The sequence below is a fragment of the Mytilus californianus genome, unplaced genomic scaffold (assembly GCF_021869535.1).
Source record: "Mytilus californianus isolate M0D057914Y unplaced genomic scaffold, xbMytCali1.0.p SCAF_26, whole genome shotgun sequence".
Taxonomy (NCBI): Eukaryota; Metazoa; Mollusca; class Bivalvia; order Mytilida; family Mytilidae; genus Mytilus; species Mytilus californianus.
The window spans coordinates 3,044,817-3,063,506 of NW_026262675.1; the positions used below are offsets into that span (position 1 = coordinate 3,044,817).

General features: G+C 32.8%; 1 protein-coding gene across 2 annotated transcripts in view; it reads left to right on the forward strand.

Annotated features, from left to right (window-relative positions):
• LOC127732687 (serine/threonine-protein kinase ULK4-like) overlaps positions 1-17,988 on the forward strand; it is a 49,252-nt gene extending 31,264 nt beyond the window's left edge. For both annotated transcript variants that reach the window (XM_052241863.1, XM_052241862.1), the window contains exons 23-32: positions 893-1,039; positions 1,481-1,619; positions 3,544-3,685; positions 4,158-4,263; positions 5,480-5,649; positions 6,119-6,226; positions 9,852-9,959; positions 13,804-13,878; positions 14,607-14,695; positions 17,276-17,988. In XM_052241863.1, coding sequence (XP_052097823.1) covers positions 893-1,039; positions 1,481-1,619; positions 3,544-3,685; positions 4,158-4,263; positions 5,480-5,649; positions 6,119-6,226; positions 9,852-9,959; positions 13,804-13,878; positions 14,607-14,695; positions 17,276-17,345 — 1,154 coding nt within the window. In that variant the 3' untranslated portion in view covers positions 17,346-17,988. The remainder of the gene's footprint in view (positions 1-892; positions 1,040-1,480; positions 1,620-3,543; positions 3,686-4,157; positions 4,264-5,479; positions 5,650-6,118; positions 6,227-9,851; positions 9,960-13,803; positions 13,879-14,606; positions 14,696-17,275) is intronic.
• The last annotated feature ends 702 nt before the right edge of the window (positions 17,989-18,690 follow it).

Genomic DNA, 18,690 nt, shown 5'->3' on the forward strand with positions numbered 1-18,690 from the left:
CATCACAATATTGAACATAAAACATCTGCAATCATACCAATGAAGTTACTAATTCCAAGGTCTTTATCAGATGATTTTTGTGCCCCATTTATGGGCATTATGTTTTTCAGTCTGTGCGTCCATTCGTTCGTTCGTTCGTTCGTCTGTCAGTCTGTTCGTCCGTCCGTCCATCTGTCTGTCCAGCTTCAGGTTATAGTTTTTGGTCTTTCAGCTTAAAGTTTTTGGTCAAGGTAGTTTTTGATGAAGTTGAAGTCCAATCAACTTGAAACTTAGTACACATGTTCCCTATCATATGATCTTTCTAATTTTAATGCCAAATTAGAGTTTTGACCCCAATTTCACGGTCCGCTGAACATAGAAAATGATAGTGCGAGTGGGGCATCCGTGTACTGTGGACATATTCTTGTTTTTTTATGAAAATGATATTTGATATAAGAATTTTTCTTTCATTTTATATGAGACTTCTGTTCCAACAACACCAAATGTAAAACTATATTGCAGTGAATATATTCTATCTTCAGCATTTTAGAATTCTATTTATAGTGTGCAAAATAGTGTAGTTCGCTTTTTCATTTAATGTTGTTTTAGGTTTTTATTACATATATATCTTAGCTGATCCATGTATTTTGTATTTTTCATTTTCTAGATATGCACTGTATTTCATAGTTCCTTTATTGATTGAGGACTAAGCAACTTAAATGTGTTTTTACTATATAAAACCATTATATGCAGTAAATTTTTATGTACAGTTCAATAGTAATTTTTTTATTTAATATGTTAAAGAGTCTCAAGTAAATAAAAACTGTTTTTATGAGAATTCTGGGTAGTCTTAAATGTTTAATTAAACCCAATCCACAGCAAAAGATTCATATATTTTTAATTGCTTTTACAGGTTCCATAACAGCTAGTGAGTTTGTCAACACAAGTATGTCTGTATTGGAAGGTTTGTCACAACATCCAGTCATATTAGCAGAATATAGTGAAGTCATACTGGAGAAAATACTACCTACTCTAGCTGATCTCATTGGTAGTCAGAATGGTAGGTTTGCAGTTGTATTAATTTTCAGAAAAAGCCTGCAATGTAGTCATCACAATAGTATAGCATCAATTTAATGATCAACCATCTTGGAGATTTTTATTTCATGTTTAAAAAACTTGAAGAAATTATTTGATATCAAAATCATTTTTGAGGTAATATTACTAATAAAAATAGACAGGAAAAAAACATATATTTATTGTACAACAGCACACTGATACTAAAATGATATAGAATAAATTGTGTAACAATGATGGTTTCAAACAAACATTGTTTTTCTTCATACATTTTGCAGCTTGAATGAAAAGCAGTTGAGGTATGAAACTACCGTTTTCAAAAACATATACCTTAATCTTTTGATTGAGAAACTTTTAAAATTTAACTGAAATTGGGCTATTTTAATTTTTCTCATCATATTGTCTTCTCTACTTCTCTTTGCCTAAGGTGACACAAGAGCTTTGTCGTTGAGACTATTTACTGAAGTGGCATCAGTTTACCTTAGCCAGGACCAGTTCGGAGTAGGAGATGTCAAAGTTAATACATCTTTACTTCATAAGACCATTGGAGATAACCTTTTACCACAGTAAGTTAGCTTATCATTATTCCTTACCATGAATTGGTTGGTATATATGTGTATAACTTTTACCATTTGCCTATCCTTCTGTGTTGATCAAGCTTCACAGAAACATGTGATGGTACAGGTCAATTATATTTGTCTCAAATCCTCTTATGTGTTACTTGTGCTTAGGCGGTGTTAAACAAACACCAATCAATCAATTGTATGTATTACAGCGTAATTAGACAATGTATTACCAACATAATATCGTGATTGAATTTTGTGAGAAATTTTTGTCCCAATTATGTAGTGTAATTTCAAAAATTTTGACCATGTTTTGAGCTCACCGGGGCCCAAAGGGCCCCATGTGAGCTTATGCCATCACTTGGCGTCCATCGTCGTCTGTCGTCGTCGTAAACTTTTTCAAAAATCTTCTCCTCTGAAACTACTGGGCCAAATACCTTCAAACTTTAACTAAATGTTCCTTAGGGTATCTAGTTTATAAATTGTATCAGAAGTTTTGATCCATCGACAAACATGGCCGCCATGGCTAAAAATAGAACATAGGGGTCAAATACAGTTTTTGGCATTTATCTCAAAAATTAAAGCTTTTAGAGAAAATCTGACATGGGGTTAATTGGTCAAAATCTATCAGCTCTGAAATTTTCAGACGAATTGAACAATCCATTGTTGGGTTGCTGCCACCGAATTGGTAGTTTTAAGGAGTTATTGCCCTTTAAAGACAATTTTACACAATTTGTTCATCAAGTTTGCTAACATTTAAAAATCTTCTCCTCTGAAACTACTGGGCCAATTACCTTCAAACTCAATTGACCCCTTAAGGAGTTATTGCCCTTTAAAGACAATTATAAACAATTTGTTCATCAAGTTTGCTAACATTTAAAAATCTTCTCCTCTGAAATACAGGTGAGCAATTCAGGCTCTTGAGAGCCTCCTGTTATTATTGCAAAAATTGCAATGTCATGTGTTTCAATTTTGATAGCATTATTTGTATGCAGCATTTCCTGAAATCGTAACGATTAATTTCACATTATTGCCCATTGTTCAACAATAGGAATAACAAATGCACACATTTTTTTGAATTCACAGTATAATATACCAATAATACATGTATGGTCAGATCATATGTTTTTTGTACGTCATATGAATTCGTAGTATGCAAGCTTTTTCAATTGAAATTGTGATGTCACAATGCATTCTTAATAGCATGAAAACCCATGAGACGAGGATAAAGCAATATTGCAAAAGCTTTCTACCCAAGGTCTTTTAGACTGACAGTAAAATACACATTGAAAAACACATTTTTTGAGACCTTTAGGTGTCACCTGTCACCAACGGCGAAAGCAGGGCAAGTAACCGCTCCACTGCCTCCATAATTCTATCACACTGTCATTCTGTCAGTCTACCTTGGGTAGAAAACTTTTGTCAAACCTTTCTCTGCTTAAATGATATGATTTTATATTTGGTCTGCAGCTTGATAATATAGAGTTGTAATGTGTGCACAATTTCGACATCTGCCGTTCAGCCACTACCTGCTTGCTGGTAGTTTGAAAATTTATAACACTCATTGTAGAATAAAAATTTTTGTTGCCTTCAATGAAAGGGAATGAACAGTTATGCTTCAGTATACATGTTACCTCAATCAATTGCATGTAGTGATGTAGATCCAGACACGGTATTGGTCCTGCTCATCATTAACATTTTATGCTTCAATGTCTTTTTAAAATGTAAGTTTAAATCTCTATTTTATATATATTTCTTTTGAAAGTTGGACACCTGTATCCTACAGACACATCTGTTGAATGATAAAATTCAGTAATTATCAACAAAAATGAAAAATGTTTTAATTGAATTATTTTCTCCAATGTTAAGAAAGTTCAGAATATTAGAAAAGAATGTGAAATCTGAATATTTTCTTACTTTTCTACAGATTTGAACAGATTTTGTTAGACCAAGATCCTTTGCCAGCGTATGGTTTGAAACTTTTGTTAGCATTGTTAGAACAGAACCCTGCATTCATTAAACAGTTTGAACAGCTGGGTTTAGTTTCTGTCATATTCCAAGTTCTGCTGGTAACTACAATTTAACCTCTGTATGGAAAGGGGAATTTAAGTTCACCTCAGTAAACGGTGGGTGTGTTTGCTTTAAGTTAATGTTTGTCATCTTTGCATTCACTTGTAAACATGGCATACATATTCATTCTGACAAATATTGACATTGAAACTTACTTAATGTACATGTAATATGTAGGAATTGAATCCAGAATATGAGGTCATATAAATGAAAACTTACATACTGAAAGTAATTTTGTTCCTGACAAGCTTCAAATTTGGATAACTTCTCATTAAACTGTTTTAATAGGTAGGTGGTTCTTTTCATAATATTATAATATTCTAACATGTTCAGCTTCAAGAATTCAATATGGTTAAAACCCTTAGATATGACTTGTCAGATATAGGATTTTACAGCAAACAGCCAAAAAAAAATATATATAATTTATACATCACAATATTTAATTTAATTGTTAATATTAAATTTCCTTAGGATCACCAACAAAACCCTCTGAATAGTGCTATGCAGAGTATTGCAGGAATTATAAATTGTTTGGTCAGCCATAAAGAAACAAACATGCAAGAACTATATGAACAAGGTAAGTTTATGATTGCACATTGCAAATAGAGTTTCTGAATGGACTGAGCCATTTATTTCTGAAAAACAATTAACTCAAATTTGTAAATTCATGCAAGACTGTTTTACTATGAAGTAGAGAAAATGTATCTAATAATACTGTAATGAACCTGTCTGTCTTTACTTTGTAAATATTGTTACCTTTTACTTATGTATTGAAAGATTGATTTGATATTTTGTCTGGATTTTTATGATGTTGAGCTGTACTGTTTAAGATATTTTCATATCTGTCTTGCAGTCACATATAACAAATAGATATAAATCTTTAATAACAGGATATTCTAATGTCTACCCATTTTGTCAGAATAGTGATGTTTTACTTTTTATTCAGATTCTGAAACATGTACGACCTTTGGCTGTTGTCTGCTCTTTGGTCGGGTTGTTGTCTCTTTGACATATTCCCCATTTCCATTCTCAATTTTATGTATATAGTTTTAAGAGTATATAGATTTCCCGTCTTTATCAATGTATAATTATAGTAGGTGTTCAATTCATACAAATGCTGATCTTTTATTGGCTGAAAGACAAATCATTTGATTCTGTCATATATTACAAATTTGTATGAAAAGTACCTATCTTTATTATAACAACCCACGACTATAGAATTATTAGCTCTGCCACCCCTACAAATCAACAATATTTTTATGGAATGTTTATGTACATCATGCATACAGTAATATTAAAAAAATAATATTGTAAATATCAAAATAATTCATAGAAATTTGCAAAAATTAATTATTATCCTATGATTTATATGTTTGATAATTATTGAAATTTTATAAAATTTATATTTTATGATCTTTCTACCTTGAAATCAACATCTTATTTATATTATGATAATTTCAGTTATATGACATGTAATTGATTTCACATCAGATGTTACTGCCTTCATCTAAATAAACAATTGCTACCAAAGTTTTGTGTTGAAAGTTTTACTTTCAGATTCAAAATAATTGTAACATATACATTATCACATTTGTCAGAATTTTCACCATATAATGCTGTTGGGAACCTCCTTATTTGTTTTTTATCTGATTTTTGAGGGATTTCACATAGTAAATCATGGACTTTGCCTTTGCTTTACTGTGTGGGGGTGGGTAATCCATTTTATATCTGTAAAACTTCTGATACCCCTCATTTCAATTTATTTCAATGGCTGATATTTTTTTATATTGTAGGTCTGATAGACTACTTCACTACGTTGATATTTGAGGTGTCAGCCGTATGTTTTGAGGGAGATGAACATGGTGGGGATAGTAAAACAGCTGTTGTTATGTTACAAATGTTACTAGATACATTAAACAGTATATTTAAATATGTATCTGATGTTGTCAGGAAAGCTTTACAGGTATTTTAACATTTTCTTCAGTTTAGTCACATTTGATAATAGGGAATTTTTTAAAAGACTACCTGGAACATAGTTGGAAATAAATCATAAAAAGATCTTTAAAAAAAAGGCCAACTGTTACCAAAATAATGCAAAATGATCAGTTATGACCCAAAATGCCACCAAGCATGGTCGCACTATTACAAAAAACTGGAAATTTGAGAAAATTTATTAAAAAGAATTCAAAAAGATTATATGCAGAACCAATTTCTACTTAGTTAGTATGATACATTGATTATTCCCTTTATAATTATTTTTTAATTAAAACCAGTTGCTATCAACAACCTTCAAACATGGCTGCCATGTTGTATAAAAGTGTCTACCAATGGGAGAAATGTACGATATCAATTGTCTTCAACAAATTTTCTTAAATTGTTCATTATTTAAATGCATGAAACATAGACTAACCCATTGCATTATACTGTTACAGTCTAAGAAAACAGGAGGCGAGGCTGGAAACAAAGAAGCAGAGGATGCAGAGATGTTACTACTGAATAACAAACCATTAACAGATCTTACATCATTGTTAACACAGCTGGTAGGTAAAGCATTACTATTACTCAACACACTAGAATTGTCCACTAAGCTGGACTAATACCCCCGGCTTCCTGGTTTGTTGTTTGAATATGCTAGTGACGGAAATACAGTGAACTATTGAAGTTGATAATATGAACCTATTAACTGACAATCTGTTGTTCAGTGGTTGTTGTTTGTTGATGTGGTTCATAAGTGTTTCTCGTTTCTCGTTTTTTATATAGATTAGACCGTTGGTTTTCCTGTTTGAATTGTTTAACACAAGTCATTTTGGGGCCCTTTATAGTTTGCTGTTCGGTGTGAGCCACGGCTCCGTGTTGAAGGCCATACTTTGACCTATAATTGTTTACTTTTTACACATTGTGACTTGGTTGGAGAGTTGTCTCATTGGCACTCATACCACATCTTCTTATTTCTATTGAACTTTTTTTGAATGTTTTATTTGATGTTGTCTCAGAGGCAGGTACCCCTTCAAGTATCATTTGACATCTGAATTGGATATGTTTCTAGGTAAAAGATAGAGTTCATCATGCAATAGAAGGAGAAGTTGTAATGACAAGGTCTGTTGTACCAAAATTTCTAAGTTGAAAGGAGCATAACTTTAACAAATCAATGGACCAGAAACATCCTACCCATATGCACATCTGCATGTTAGGATCTAACAATGTTTTAAGTTTCTTGTAGATAGGATAAACCATGTGGGAGGAGTTGCGATGACCAGGTCTGTTCTGTCAAAATTTCCAATTTAAATGGGGCATAACTACCAAAAACTCATTGTAATGGAAAGTCCTACCCACATGCTCATCTACTTATTATGATCTAACAATTTACATGTTTCTCGTAGATGCTATAAACCATGTAGGAGGAGTTGAGATGAAAATGTTAAATATGAAAAGGAAAAAATTTCAAAGGTGAAAGGAGCAAAATTCTGGTTCAACTAAACAATTGAAATTCCTTCACATGGTTATGTTTGTATATCTGGATCATTAATCTACAAAGTTTGAATTGAATCAAATCAAAGGATAAAGATGTTGGTTGAAGAGACAGACAGATAGACAGACTAATTCCTGTATACCCCCAACATTGTTTGTAGGAGGTATAATAACATATAGTAGAGACAGACAAACAGACAGGCTAATTCCTGTATACCCCCATCATTGTTTGTAGGAGGTATAATAACATATCGTAGAGACAGACATAAACAAACAGGCTAATTCCTGTATACCCCCAACATTGTTTGTAGGAGGTATAATAACATATTGTAGAGACAGACATAAACAGACAGGCTAATTCCTGTATACCCCAACATTGTTTGTAGGAGGTATGATAACATATCCTAAAGACAGACAGATAAACAGACAGGCTAATTCCTGTATACCCCATCATTGTTTGTAGGAGGTATAATAACATATTGTAAAGATAGACAGATAAACAGACAGAATAATTCCCGTATACCCCCAACATTGTTTGTAGGAGGTATAATAACATATCGTAGAGACAAACAGATAAACAGACAGGATAATTCCTGTATACCCCCAACATTGTTTGTAGGAGGTATAATAACATATCGTAGAGACAGACAGATAAACAGACAGGCTAATACTGTATACCCCCATCATTGTTTGTAGGAGGTATAATAACATATCGTAGAGACAAACAGATAAACAGACAGGATAATTCCTGTATACCCCCATCATTTTTTGTAGGAGGTATAATAACATATCGTAAAGATAGACAGATAAACAGACAGGCTAATTCCTGTATACCCCCATCATTGTTTGCAGGAGGTATCATAACATATCGTAGAGACAGACAAATAAACAGACAGGCTAATTCCTGTATACCCCCATCATTGTTTGTAGGAGGTATAATAACATATCGTAGAGACAGACAGATAAACAGACAGGCTAATTCCTGTATACCCCCATCATTGTTTGTAGGAGGTTTAATAACGTATCGTAGAGACAAACAGATAAATAGACAGGCTAATTCCTGTATACCCCCATCATTGTTTGTAGGAGGTATAATAACATATCGTAGAGACAGACAGATAAACACAATTCCTGTATACCCCCATCATTGTTTGTAGGAGGTATAATAACATATCGTGAAGACAGACAGATAAACAGACAGGCTAATTCCTGTAAACCCCCATCATTGTTTGTAGGAGGTATAATAACAAATCGTAGAGACAAACAGATAAACAGACAGGCTAATTCCTGTATACCGCCAACATTGTTTGTAGGAAGTATAATAACATATCGTAAAGATAGACAGATAAACAGACAGGCTAATTCCTGTATACCCCCATCATTGTTTGCAGGAGGTATCATAACATATCGTAGAGACAGACAAATAAACAGACAGGCTAATTCCTGTATACCCCCATCATTGTTTGTAGGAGGTATAATAACATATCGTGAAGACAGACAGATAAACAGACAGGCTAATTCCTGTAAACCCCCATCATTGTTTGTAGGAGGTATAATAACAAATCGTAGAGACAAACAGATAAACAGACAGGCTTATTCCTGTATACCCCCATCATTGTTTGTAGGAGGTATGATAATGTATTGTAGAGAGAAACAGATAAACAGACAGGATAGTTCCTGTTAGCACCATCATTGTTTGTAGGAGGTATAATAACGTATTGTAGAGACAGACAGATAAACAGACAGGCTTATTCCTGTATACCCCCATCATTTTTTGTAGGAGTTATAATAACGTATCGTAGAGACAAACAGTTAAACAGACAGGATAATTCCTGTATACCCCCATCATTGTTTGTAGGAGGTATAATAACATATCGTAGAGACAAACAGATAAACAGACAGGCTAATTCCTGTATACCCCCATCATTGTTTGTAGGAGGTATAATAACATATCATGGAGACAAACAGATAAACAGACAGGCTAATTCCTGTATACCCCCATCATTGTTTGTAGGAGGTATAATAACATATCGTGGAGACAGACAGATAAACAGACAGGATAATTCCTGTATACCCCCAACATTGTTTGTAGGAGGTATAATAACATATCGTGGAGACAGACAGATAAACAGACAGGCTTATTCCTGTATACCCCCATCATTGTTTGTAGGAGGTTTAATAACATATCGTAGAGACAAACAGATAAACAGACAGGATAATTCCTGTATACCCCATCATTTTTTGTAGGAGGTATAATAACATATCGTAAAGATAGACAGATAAACAGACAGGCTAATTCCTGTATACCCCATCATTGTTTGTAGGAGGTATAATAATATATCCTAGAGACAGACAGATAAACAGACAGGCTAATTCCTGTATACCCCCAACATTGTTTGTAGGAGGTATAATAACATATCGTACATGATTATTAACACAGCTGGTATGTAAAGCAATAACATTATTGAACAAATACTGTTAACCATCTCATTTTTTTGGGCTCCCTGACCCCACCCTTTTTCAAAATCCTGGATCTGTATCTGGAATACTCCTACAAAGTTATAAAATTAGGAAGATAATTATAGATGATTAATAGTTGCTTTGAAATTGTTATAAACTTATTTGCTGATACACCAGTATTTTTTTGCAATACTACAGAAGTGTTATAGTTTTGAATGTGATTTTCTCTCTTTATAGCTGTGCCATGAGGACACAGATATCCATGATCTCTCTACCAAGTGTATATCTCTGCTAGTCCAGTTGTTTGGAGGAGAAAACAAAGATTCATTATCTCCTGAAAATATGGTAAAATATTTAACTGTACAATTAGATTCAGAACTGAGACTAATGACAGCTGTTTTGTGTAAATTCGATTGAACTCTTTATTACTTTAAACACATTATGCTTATCAGTACAAGAATAAATACAAAACATATTTATAACATTAAATGGCATAATACATCAGAGAAGCATATAAAGATCAATTACTGTCCATTAACAGTTTAGTCCTATGATTGAGTGCATTAAATAAGAATTTACACAAATTATGCAAATGTTTGACATTTTCAGTGCTGAGAAGTTGAACTAATTTGAATGATGATGGACAGTTGGACACCTATAATAATAAGTTTTAATAAACTGCCTCTTTAAATCTTTATAGTGTTCACATTATAATACAAAATGGAATTCATCCTCAATGGTATTCAAAGTACAAAGAGCGCATTTTCTGTTTAACCTTTTCACTCAATGATAACGTTCTACTTCAACAAAAAAATTATGCGAGGACAATCTCAGACGAGTTAAATACACTCTAAAATTCATATGTTTAGTGGATGTTGACCTTAGCCCGTTTTTACCTTTTGTTTATTTTTTATTGTTGTTAATGGGTTCTTATTTTTAATTGTCTTTTTTTCAAACTTAAGTGAGATTGTTGTATCTAATGAGGGCCAATTGAGATGAATGATTGATTGGCATGAATTTTATGTATCTATGTCCTTAAAACTATATTTTATCTTACATAAATATTTTAAATCAATGTTAAGTATTTAAATATAAATACCAAAACAGTGGAGGAAAAATTTCATTTAAAATTTAAGGGATTATGTTTCATTTAATAAATCTTGTTAAGAGTTGTATACATGTACCATTTCTGTTCATTTTGTGTTTTCTACAACTCTGCTGCACTAACACCTTATGTCACACAGGATGTTTTTATACGACCGCAAAAAAAATTTGCGGTCGTATATTGGTATGACATTGGCGTCGTCGGCGTCTTCGTCGTCGTCCGAAGACACATTGGTTTTCGCACTCTAACTTTAGTTTAAGTGAATGGATCTCTATGAAATTTTACCATAAGGTTCAATACCACAAAAGGAAGGTGGGGATTGATTTTGGGGGTTATGGTACCAACAGTTAAGGAATTACGGGCCAAAAAGGGGCCAAAAATAAGCATTTTTGTAACTTCCAGACATAACTTGTTTGTTAGTGTATGGATCTCTCTGACATTGTACCACAAGGTTCCATATCACAAAGGGAATGCTGGGATTAATTTTGGGGGTAATTGCTTCCAAATTTTAGGAATTAGGGGCCAAAAAGGTGCATAAAACGAGCATTTTTCTAGTTTCAGGACAATAACTTGTGTGTAAGTGTATGGATCTCTCTGACATTGTAGCACAAGGTTCCATATCACAAAGGAAATGCTGGGATTGATTTTGTGGGTAATTACCTCCAAATTTTAGGAATTAGGGGCCAAAAAGGGACAAAATACAAGCATTTTTCTAGTTTCAGGACAATAACTTGTGTGTAAGTGTATGGATCTTTATGAAAATGTACTACAAGGTTCCATATCACAAAGGGAAAGCTGGAAATGAGTTTGGGGGTAATTGCCCAAAACATTTAGGAATAAGGGGCCAAAAAGGGGTCAAAAATAAGCATTTTTCTAGTTTCCAGACAATAACGTGTGTCCTGTGTATGGATCTCTCTGAAATTGTACTGCAAGGTACCATACCACAAAGAGAAGGCTGGGATTGATTTTGGGGGTAATTGCCTCCAAATTTTAGGAATCAGGGGCCATAAAGGGGCCAAAAATAAGCATTTTTGTAACTTCCAGACATAACTTGTTTGTTAGTGTATGGATCTCTCTGACATTGTACCACAAGGTTCCATATCACAAAGGGAATGCTGGGATTAATTTTGGGGGTAATTGCTTCCAAATTTTAGGAATTAGGGGCCAAAAAGGGGCAAAAAACGAGCATCTTTCTAGTTTCATGACAATAACTTGTGTGTAAGTGTATGGATCTCTCTGACATTGTAGCGCAAGGTTCCATATCACAAAGGAAATGCTGGGATTGATTTTGGGGGTAATTGCCTCAAAATTTTAGGAATTAGGGGCAAAAAAGGGGCAAAAAACAAGCATTTTTCTAGTTTCAGGACAATAACTTGTGTGTAAGTGTATGGATCTCTCTGACATTGTAGCACAAGGTTCCATATCACAAAGGAAATGCTGGGATTGATTTTGTGGGTAATTACCTCCAAATTTTAGGAATTAGGGGCCAAAAAGGGACAAAATACAAGCATTTTTCTAGTTTCAGGACAATAACTTGTGTGTAAGTGTATGGATCTTTATGAAAATGTACTACAAGGTTCCATATCACAAAGGGAAAGCTGGAAATGAGTTTGGGGGTAATTGCCCAAAACATTTAGGAATAAGGGGCCAAAAAGGGGTCAAAAATAAGCATTTTTCTAGTTTCCAGACAATAACGTGTGTCCTGTGTATGGATCTCTCTGAAATTGTACTGCAAGGTACCATACCACAAAGAGAAGGCTGGGATTGATTTTGGGGGTAATTGCCTCCAAATTTTAGGAATCAGGGGCCATAAAGGGGCCAAAAATAAGCATTTTTGTAACTTCCAGACATAACTTGTTTGTTAGTGTATGGATCTCTCTGACATTGTACCACAAGGTTCCATATCACAAAGGGAATGCTGGGATTAATTTTGGGGGTAATTGCTTCCAAATTTTAGGAATTAGGGGCCAAAAAGGGGCAAAAAACGAGCATCTTTCTAGTTTCATGATAATAACTTGTGTGTAAGTGTATGGATCTCTCTGACATTGTAGCGCAAGGTTCCATATCACAAAGGAAATGCTGGGATTGATTTTGGGGGTAATTGCCTCAAAATTTTAGGAATTAGGGGCAAAAAAGGGGCAAAAAACAAGCATTTTTCTAGTTTCAGGACAATAACTTGTGTGTAAGTGTATGGATCTTTATGAAATTGTACTACAAGGTTCCATATCACAAAGGGAAAGCTGGGTTTGAGTTTGGGAGTAATGGCCCTAAACATTTAGGAATTTGGGGCCAAAAAGGGGCCAAAAAACAAGCATTTTTCTAGTTTCCAGACAATAACTTGTGTTCAAGTGTATGGATCTCTCTGAAATTGTACTGCAAGGTACCATACCACAAAGGGAAGGGTGGGATTGAGTTTGGGGGTGATGAATCATAAGGGGTTCAAAATATTTGGGGGGGGGGGATCTTTTTTTCTTTAAAATTTTCCATTTGAAATTGGTTATTTCTGATTTATATATAAAAGCAAATAATAATGATATGGTTTGAATAGGTAAATTAAAAAATTTTTAAGTTCTTAGACCACATTCGTTCTGTGTCAGAAACCTATGCTGTGTCAAATATTTAATTACAATCCAAATTCAGTGCTGTATCAAGCTTGAATGTTGTGTCCATACTAACCCCAACTGTTCAGGGTTCGACCTCTGCGGTCGTATCAAGCTGCGCCCCAGCGGAGCATTTTATTTCACTTAGAAATCTTTTACAGCACCTGTGAAACCTTTTAAAGTAGGTGAGCTGTTAAAAGCTACCTATATAGGTTACGACTAGAGTTGACATTTGAGCTGAAGTCATTTGCAAAACAGCAACATATATTGTACCTTCCTTCTTGAAATTGACAGAATTGAGTAGCTGTCAATTTTTATGGTTTACCACCAGATTCCAATAAATTTGACCAAAGTGTCATTATAGGGATGTATAGAGTAAAGTATTAAACTTCATTAAACAAATGTACAAATACATGCTTATTTACTTAGTCTCGACCATTGATGTATTTCTCAGTAATATACAAAATTATGATTATATTTGTAGGACTATTATCGCAAGGCTCTACAGAAAGCAGATGCCAAGAAACAAAAGGTTTTACTGAGGATCATTAAAAGATTAGTAAGTTATATACAAAAATAATGTCATTATGTGTTAGTCTTGAAAACTGGTTTTAAAAGATAAAGATACATACTGTAAATTTAGTAATTATTGCGATGTTTTTATTATTGCGAAAAATGCGACAGGGTTATTATCGCAATAATTTAAACTCGCATTTTGATTTTTTTTTATATGAATTAAACAGGATTTTTCTCAATATCGCAAAAATTAAAATCACATTTTAGTGTAAAATGACAAAATCGCAATAATAAATGCATGCAATAATTTCTGAATTTACAGTATATAATAAGGTAAACATTTGTATCTGTTGTCTGCTACTCCTCCTTTACCCCTTATAAATCAATGAAACTTTCTCAGAATCTTTACCATATATTGTCAATGTGCACTTCCTATTTTGTGTTTTGGTTCTACGGTAATTATTTTTGGGTTTCCCTTACCAAATCATGGACATTGCAAAGAGCAAGGGGGATCATTTCGTGAGCTTATACTCTAGGAAAATGTACAAAAATAGACCTAAAGCTATTGCTTCATTGAATAACTACATTAACAAATGTACACAAAATGTTTTTGACATCATCAAAATCATGGTTTCATGAGTATAAGTATGGAACAAACCAAACAGCAAAAACATAAAAAAATTCAGTTACCCTTTACCACAGTGCTTTAAGGGCCAGGTGGAGAAACACTGCAGTGGGATGAGAAAATGTTCTTTATTCTTTTCATTACAGTTAAGTACAGAAAAGGCACACATAGACATGATGAAACAGCATGGTGATGTGTTGGCAAATACCATAAAAAACCTTGTGCAGACAGGAACGTAAGTCACTTTTACTAAAATCTTTTACCAGCAGAAGTATAGCTCCATTATTTTCTTATAATATTCTATAACTTCTGTTGTTGTCAATTTTTGTTTGGTGGATCATGAATTTGTTGTCCATAAAACATATTATTATTATCCCCCATTTAAGGTAGCACTACAGTCAGAATTTTCTGACTCCAACCAACAGTCTTTAAAGATTAATTTCTCCAAAACTACTCAATGGATTTTTAAAATCTTTAACTCATTTTAAAGCTGAAATATTACTCTTTCTTAATTTATAAATAAATTTATTTTTGGTATGATAAATCTCAAAATATAGCTCATTAATTGCCAAAAAAGTGGTCTTCCAACTTGGATGGAAATGGCACTTTCAGGTCAAATGTTAGTAAAAATTTGTTTTCACCCCTTTAATCAACCATATACAAGCTGCAAAACCGTGTCTCAGATTTTTGATATATGCCTCCAGTAAGAAGATATATTGATTTAACTGCTGGGTGCCAAACCTCATTTCACCTTTCATCTTTGGAGACCTATATATTCATTTAGAAACAAATTATCCAAAAACTGGGACATGGTATTGTAGAAAATACTCCCTTTAATCACATATATCAAAGTCAAGCCAAAGGGGGTACCCATAAAGTTTATATTTTCATTTTTTCCTAACAAATCTCATGAAAAATTGTTCTGAGAAATGACCTAAAAACGGAATTTCCCCCTTAGAACCCCTATAAATGCAACATAAATAAAAAAATTCCACTGGGAACACCCCAGGAGTGTTCTGACACAATTACTTTATCAATAGAACCACACACTTTGTCTCTTTGGTGCTCTAATGCTGTAAATTTTGCATTATGTGTGGCACTGTGCAACACTAACTTGGCATTTGGCGGGAGTTTGACGTAACAGATTTGACCAATATCTGTGATGTAGTAATTAAATATAGACAAGGCTCCGCCTCTGTCCAGACAGTCTAAGATAAGAGAATAACAGGATTGACCAGCTGCATATAATTAATATTTAACATCATTATTCTCACTATAAAGAATAATTTTCATTTGTATTTTAAAAAGAAATATACTATTACTGAAACTAGCTAGAACATTAAAATTGTGCATCAAAAGACATGTTCATAAAAAGATCTAAGACCATCCACTTCTTTAAAAAAAGACACACCCACATGATTTTTGAGTTTTATGGAATTGAAAAGTTTCACATAAACTTAAAATTGGTTAAAATGCCTAAAACTATATTTAAATGTAGAAGACCAAATGGAAGAAATTTATACAGGCAGTCAGAGGCTTTCAAAGATACTTTCACACTCTTTACCATATTTTTTTTCATTTTTTGTAGATTTCTTACCTCTAGATTTTTTCCTTTTCATATCTTTTTCTTTTTCTCTGTTTATAAACATGTTATATAAATTACTTTTGTTGCAATACAATGAGATAAGACCACAATATTTATCTTGTGGTCAGGGATTAACAGCTGGACACTGGTATCAACAGATGATTGACATATAAGCCCCTCCCAAATGCCTATATATTTAGATTAATTACCATGTGCTTTTATTTACATAAGTTCATTATCAATTTACTCCCTGTTGTGATATGATAATGACTTTGGGATTTTTACAAACTGTGCAGAATAATACTTAATTCAAAATTATGTGATAAAAAAAATATCTTCAAAAAATCATTGTTAGACTGTAGTGCTACCTTAATACTGTAAATTCAGAAATTATTGCGAGGTTTTTATTAGTGCGAATAATGCGACTGGGTGAGTATCGCAATAATAAGAACTCGCATTCTGTTAACTGAAATAAAGACCTGTATGCACTTTTTTTCGAAATCGCAATAATAAAACTCGCACTTTTGTCCATTCTTGAAAAATCGCAATAATAAATGCACGCAATAATTTCTGAATTTACAGTAATGGGTTGAATACTGCAATGCCCTTATTGTCTGTTCTGCTGTTCTTCCATCAGTAAATTTAAATACATAGTATGGTACTCAGCAGTTGTATGAAGGAATGATTTGTTATATGATCTGAACTTTTTAATACAGGTATGTACAGTGTAAGATTTTCAGATCTGCTGGTCCTGTTTGAAGAAACTTGAATTTGTTTTATACTCACTCGGTATAGAATTCTTTTCATTTCATATTTCTTAGCTTCTATATTAAGAAATTATTTGATATGTGGTCCAGAACTTTGTAATATTCAGTTGTACCATGTAAGCAATTTTTATATCTTTTGGGCAGAATTTTGTCTTACTTTTGGAATTAGATATCATGTAGTGGTGAACTTGGTCAATTATGAATACCAGTACCATGAAAATCAGAAGCCCACCCTTCTACTATAATTCCCTTAAATGAATAAAAACCTCAATCCATTATTATTATTTAAATCCATAATAAGGAATTCAAATTTTATTTTTGGTAGGTTGTAAATGAACTATATCCAAATAGATGCTTTATATATGTATACTAGTTAATTTGTATAAAATTTTTAACTTTAACTTCCAAATACATTTGCTTTATGTTGAAAAGGTTTTGTATATTTTTCTGTTTAATTTTTCAGGTCACATGCAGATGTAGCCTTGTCATCTTTAGCTGGTGAAATACTCAAGATGACTGGATATTTAAAATAATTTAAAGATTTATTGGACACTAACTTGCCATAGTAACAATATCTGTTGTTGGTTTTCTCATCCGTCCAGAAATTTCTGATATAAGCACAACTTTTGATGATATGTTATCTTTTATATTTACTAAGATGCAACATAGAAAAATTACACATATAAACTTTAAAAAGGTAATTGAATAGAATAAAATTAATTTTTGTAGTTTATTTGTTGAACATTTACAATATGCCTTTTCCATTCTGTACTTGACTCCAAAACAGTTTGGATATGGACATGACATTTCAAAAGAATCCTACCTGTAGATTGTAACTGAAATGTTCAAAATGTGGCTAAAATCTTCATTGACTGAGCCATGCTGTATTGTTTCTACTTTAGCTAAAAAAGGTTTGGTACTGTATCATGACAAAATGTACATGGCTCAAGTATAAGAAAATAATTTCAAAACTGACAAATGACCTTTAATAGTAAAGATTTATAAGTTGATTGTATGTTAAGATTTATCTCAAGACCGGCCCTTTTACAGCCTACATAATTTTATTCTGTGAAGTAATTGAGAATTAGTGATTTTGATGTATATGTTTTCATGAATTTATATCATTTTGTTTGCTTGTATCAAATAAAATCAATTAAAGGATTTGTTTTTGTTTTATTCCATTTGAATGTAAGTCAAATCACTAAACAATGTATTGTTGAATAGTTGAAATTTGACAGTTCTACAATTGGAAAGCCATTTTACAACCAGCAGAGGTAAATCTATTTAAAAATCATGAACGTTACTGAATTTAGCTTATCTGGCATAAAGGGTTTTGGAAAATATTGTCAATAGTAAGCAACCATAGTAAATCTGAAACATACTTTGAGTAATATGTGGAAGGTTTGAAAATTTTTATATACCAATGAAATTATGAAAGACCAACATACTATAATATATCTCTGTCCATTCAAGCACATCTCTTGTTATTCCTGATGTTGTTCCACAGTTATGACATGTTTAACTGACAATTCTAATTATTTCATGATGAGTTATATTTGTTTGTAGAACAGATCTTCACAAAACTTTAATACAGTGATTGGTTTCATACTTGGTTCCAGATAGGGAAGTTTTCCTTCAAATATGAAGATTTTTTTATGTGTGCTTCTAGAGTTTTGGGACTTTAAATGTAAAATTAAAAGCATGTCTCACAAAACAATTTCAGTGAATACAAATTCCTTTTAGATTTTCCATTATAGCTATAAGGAATTTTAATTGTCAGTATATAGGTAACTTTTCCTGTCTTGATCCTAGTCCAGTTTGCATTTGCCTAATCCAATAAATGTTTATAGTAATCCAACAAACTATACAATCTATATC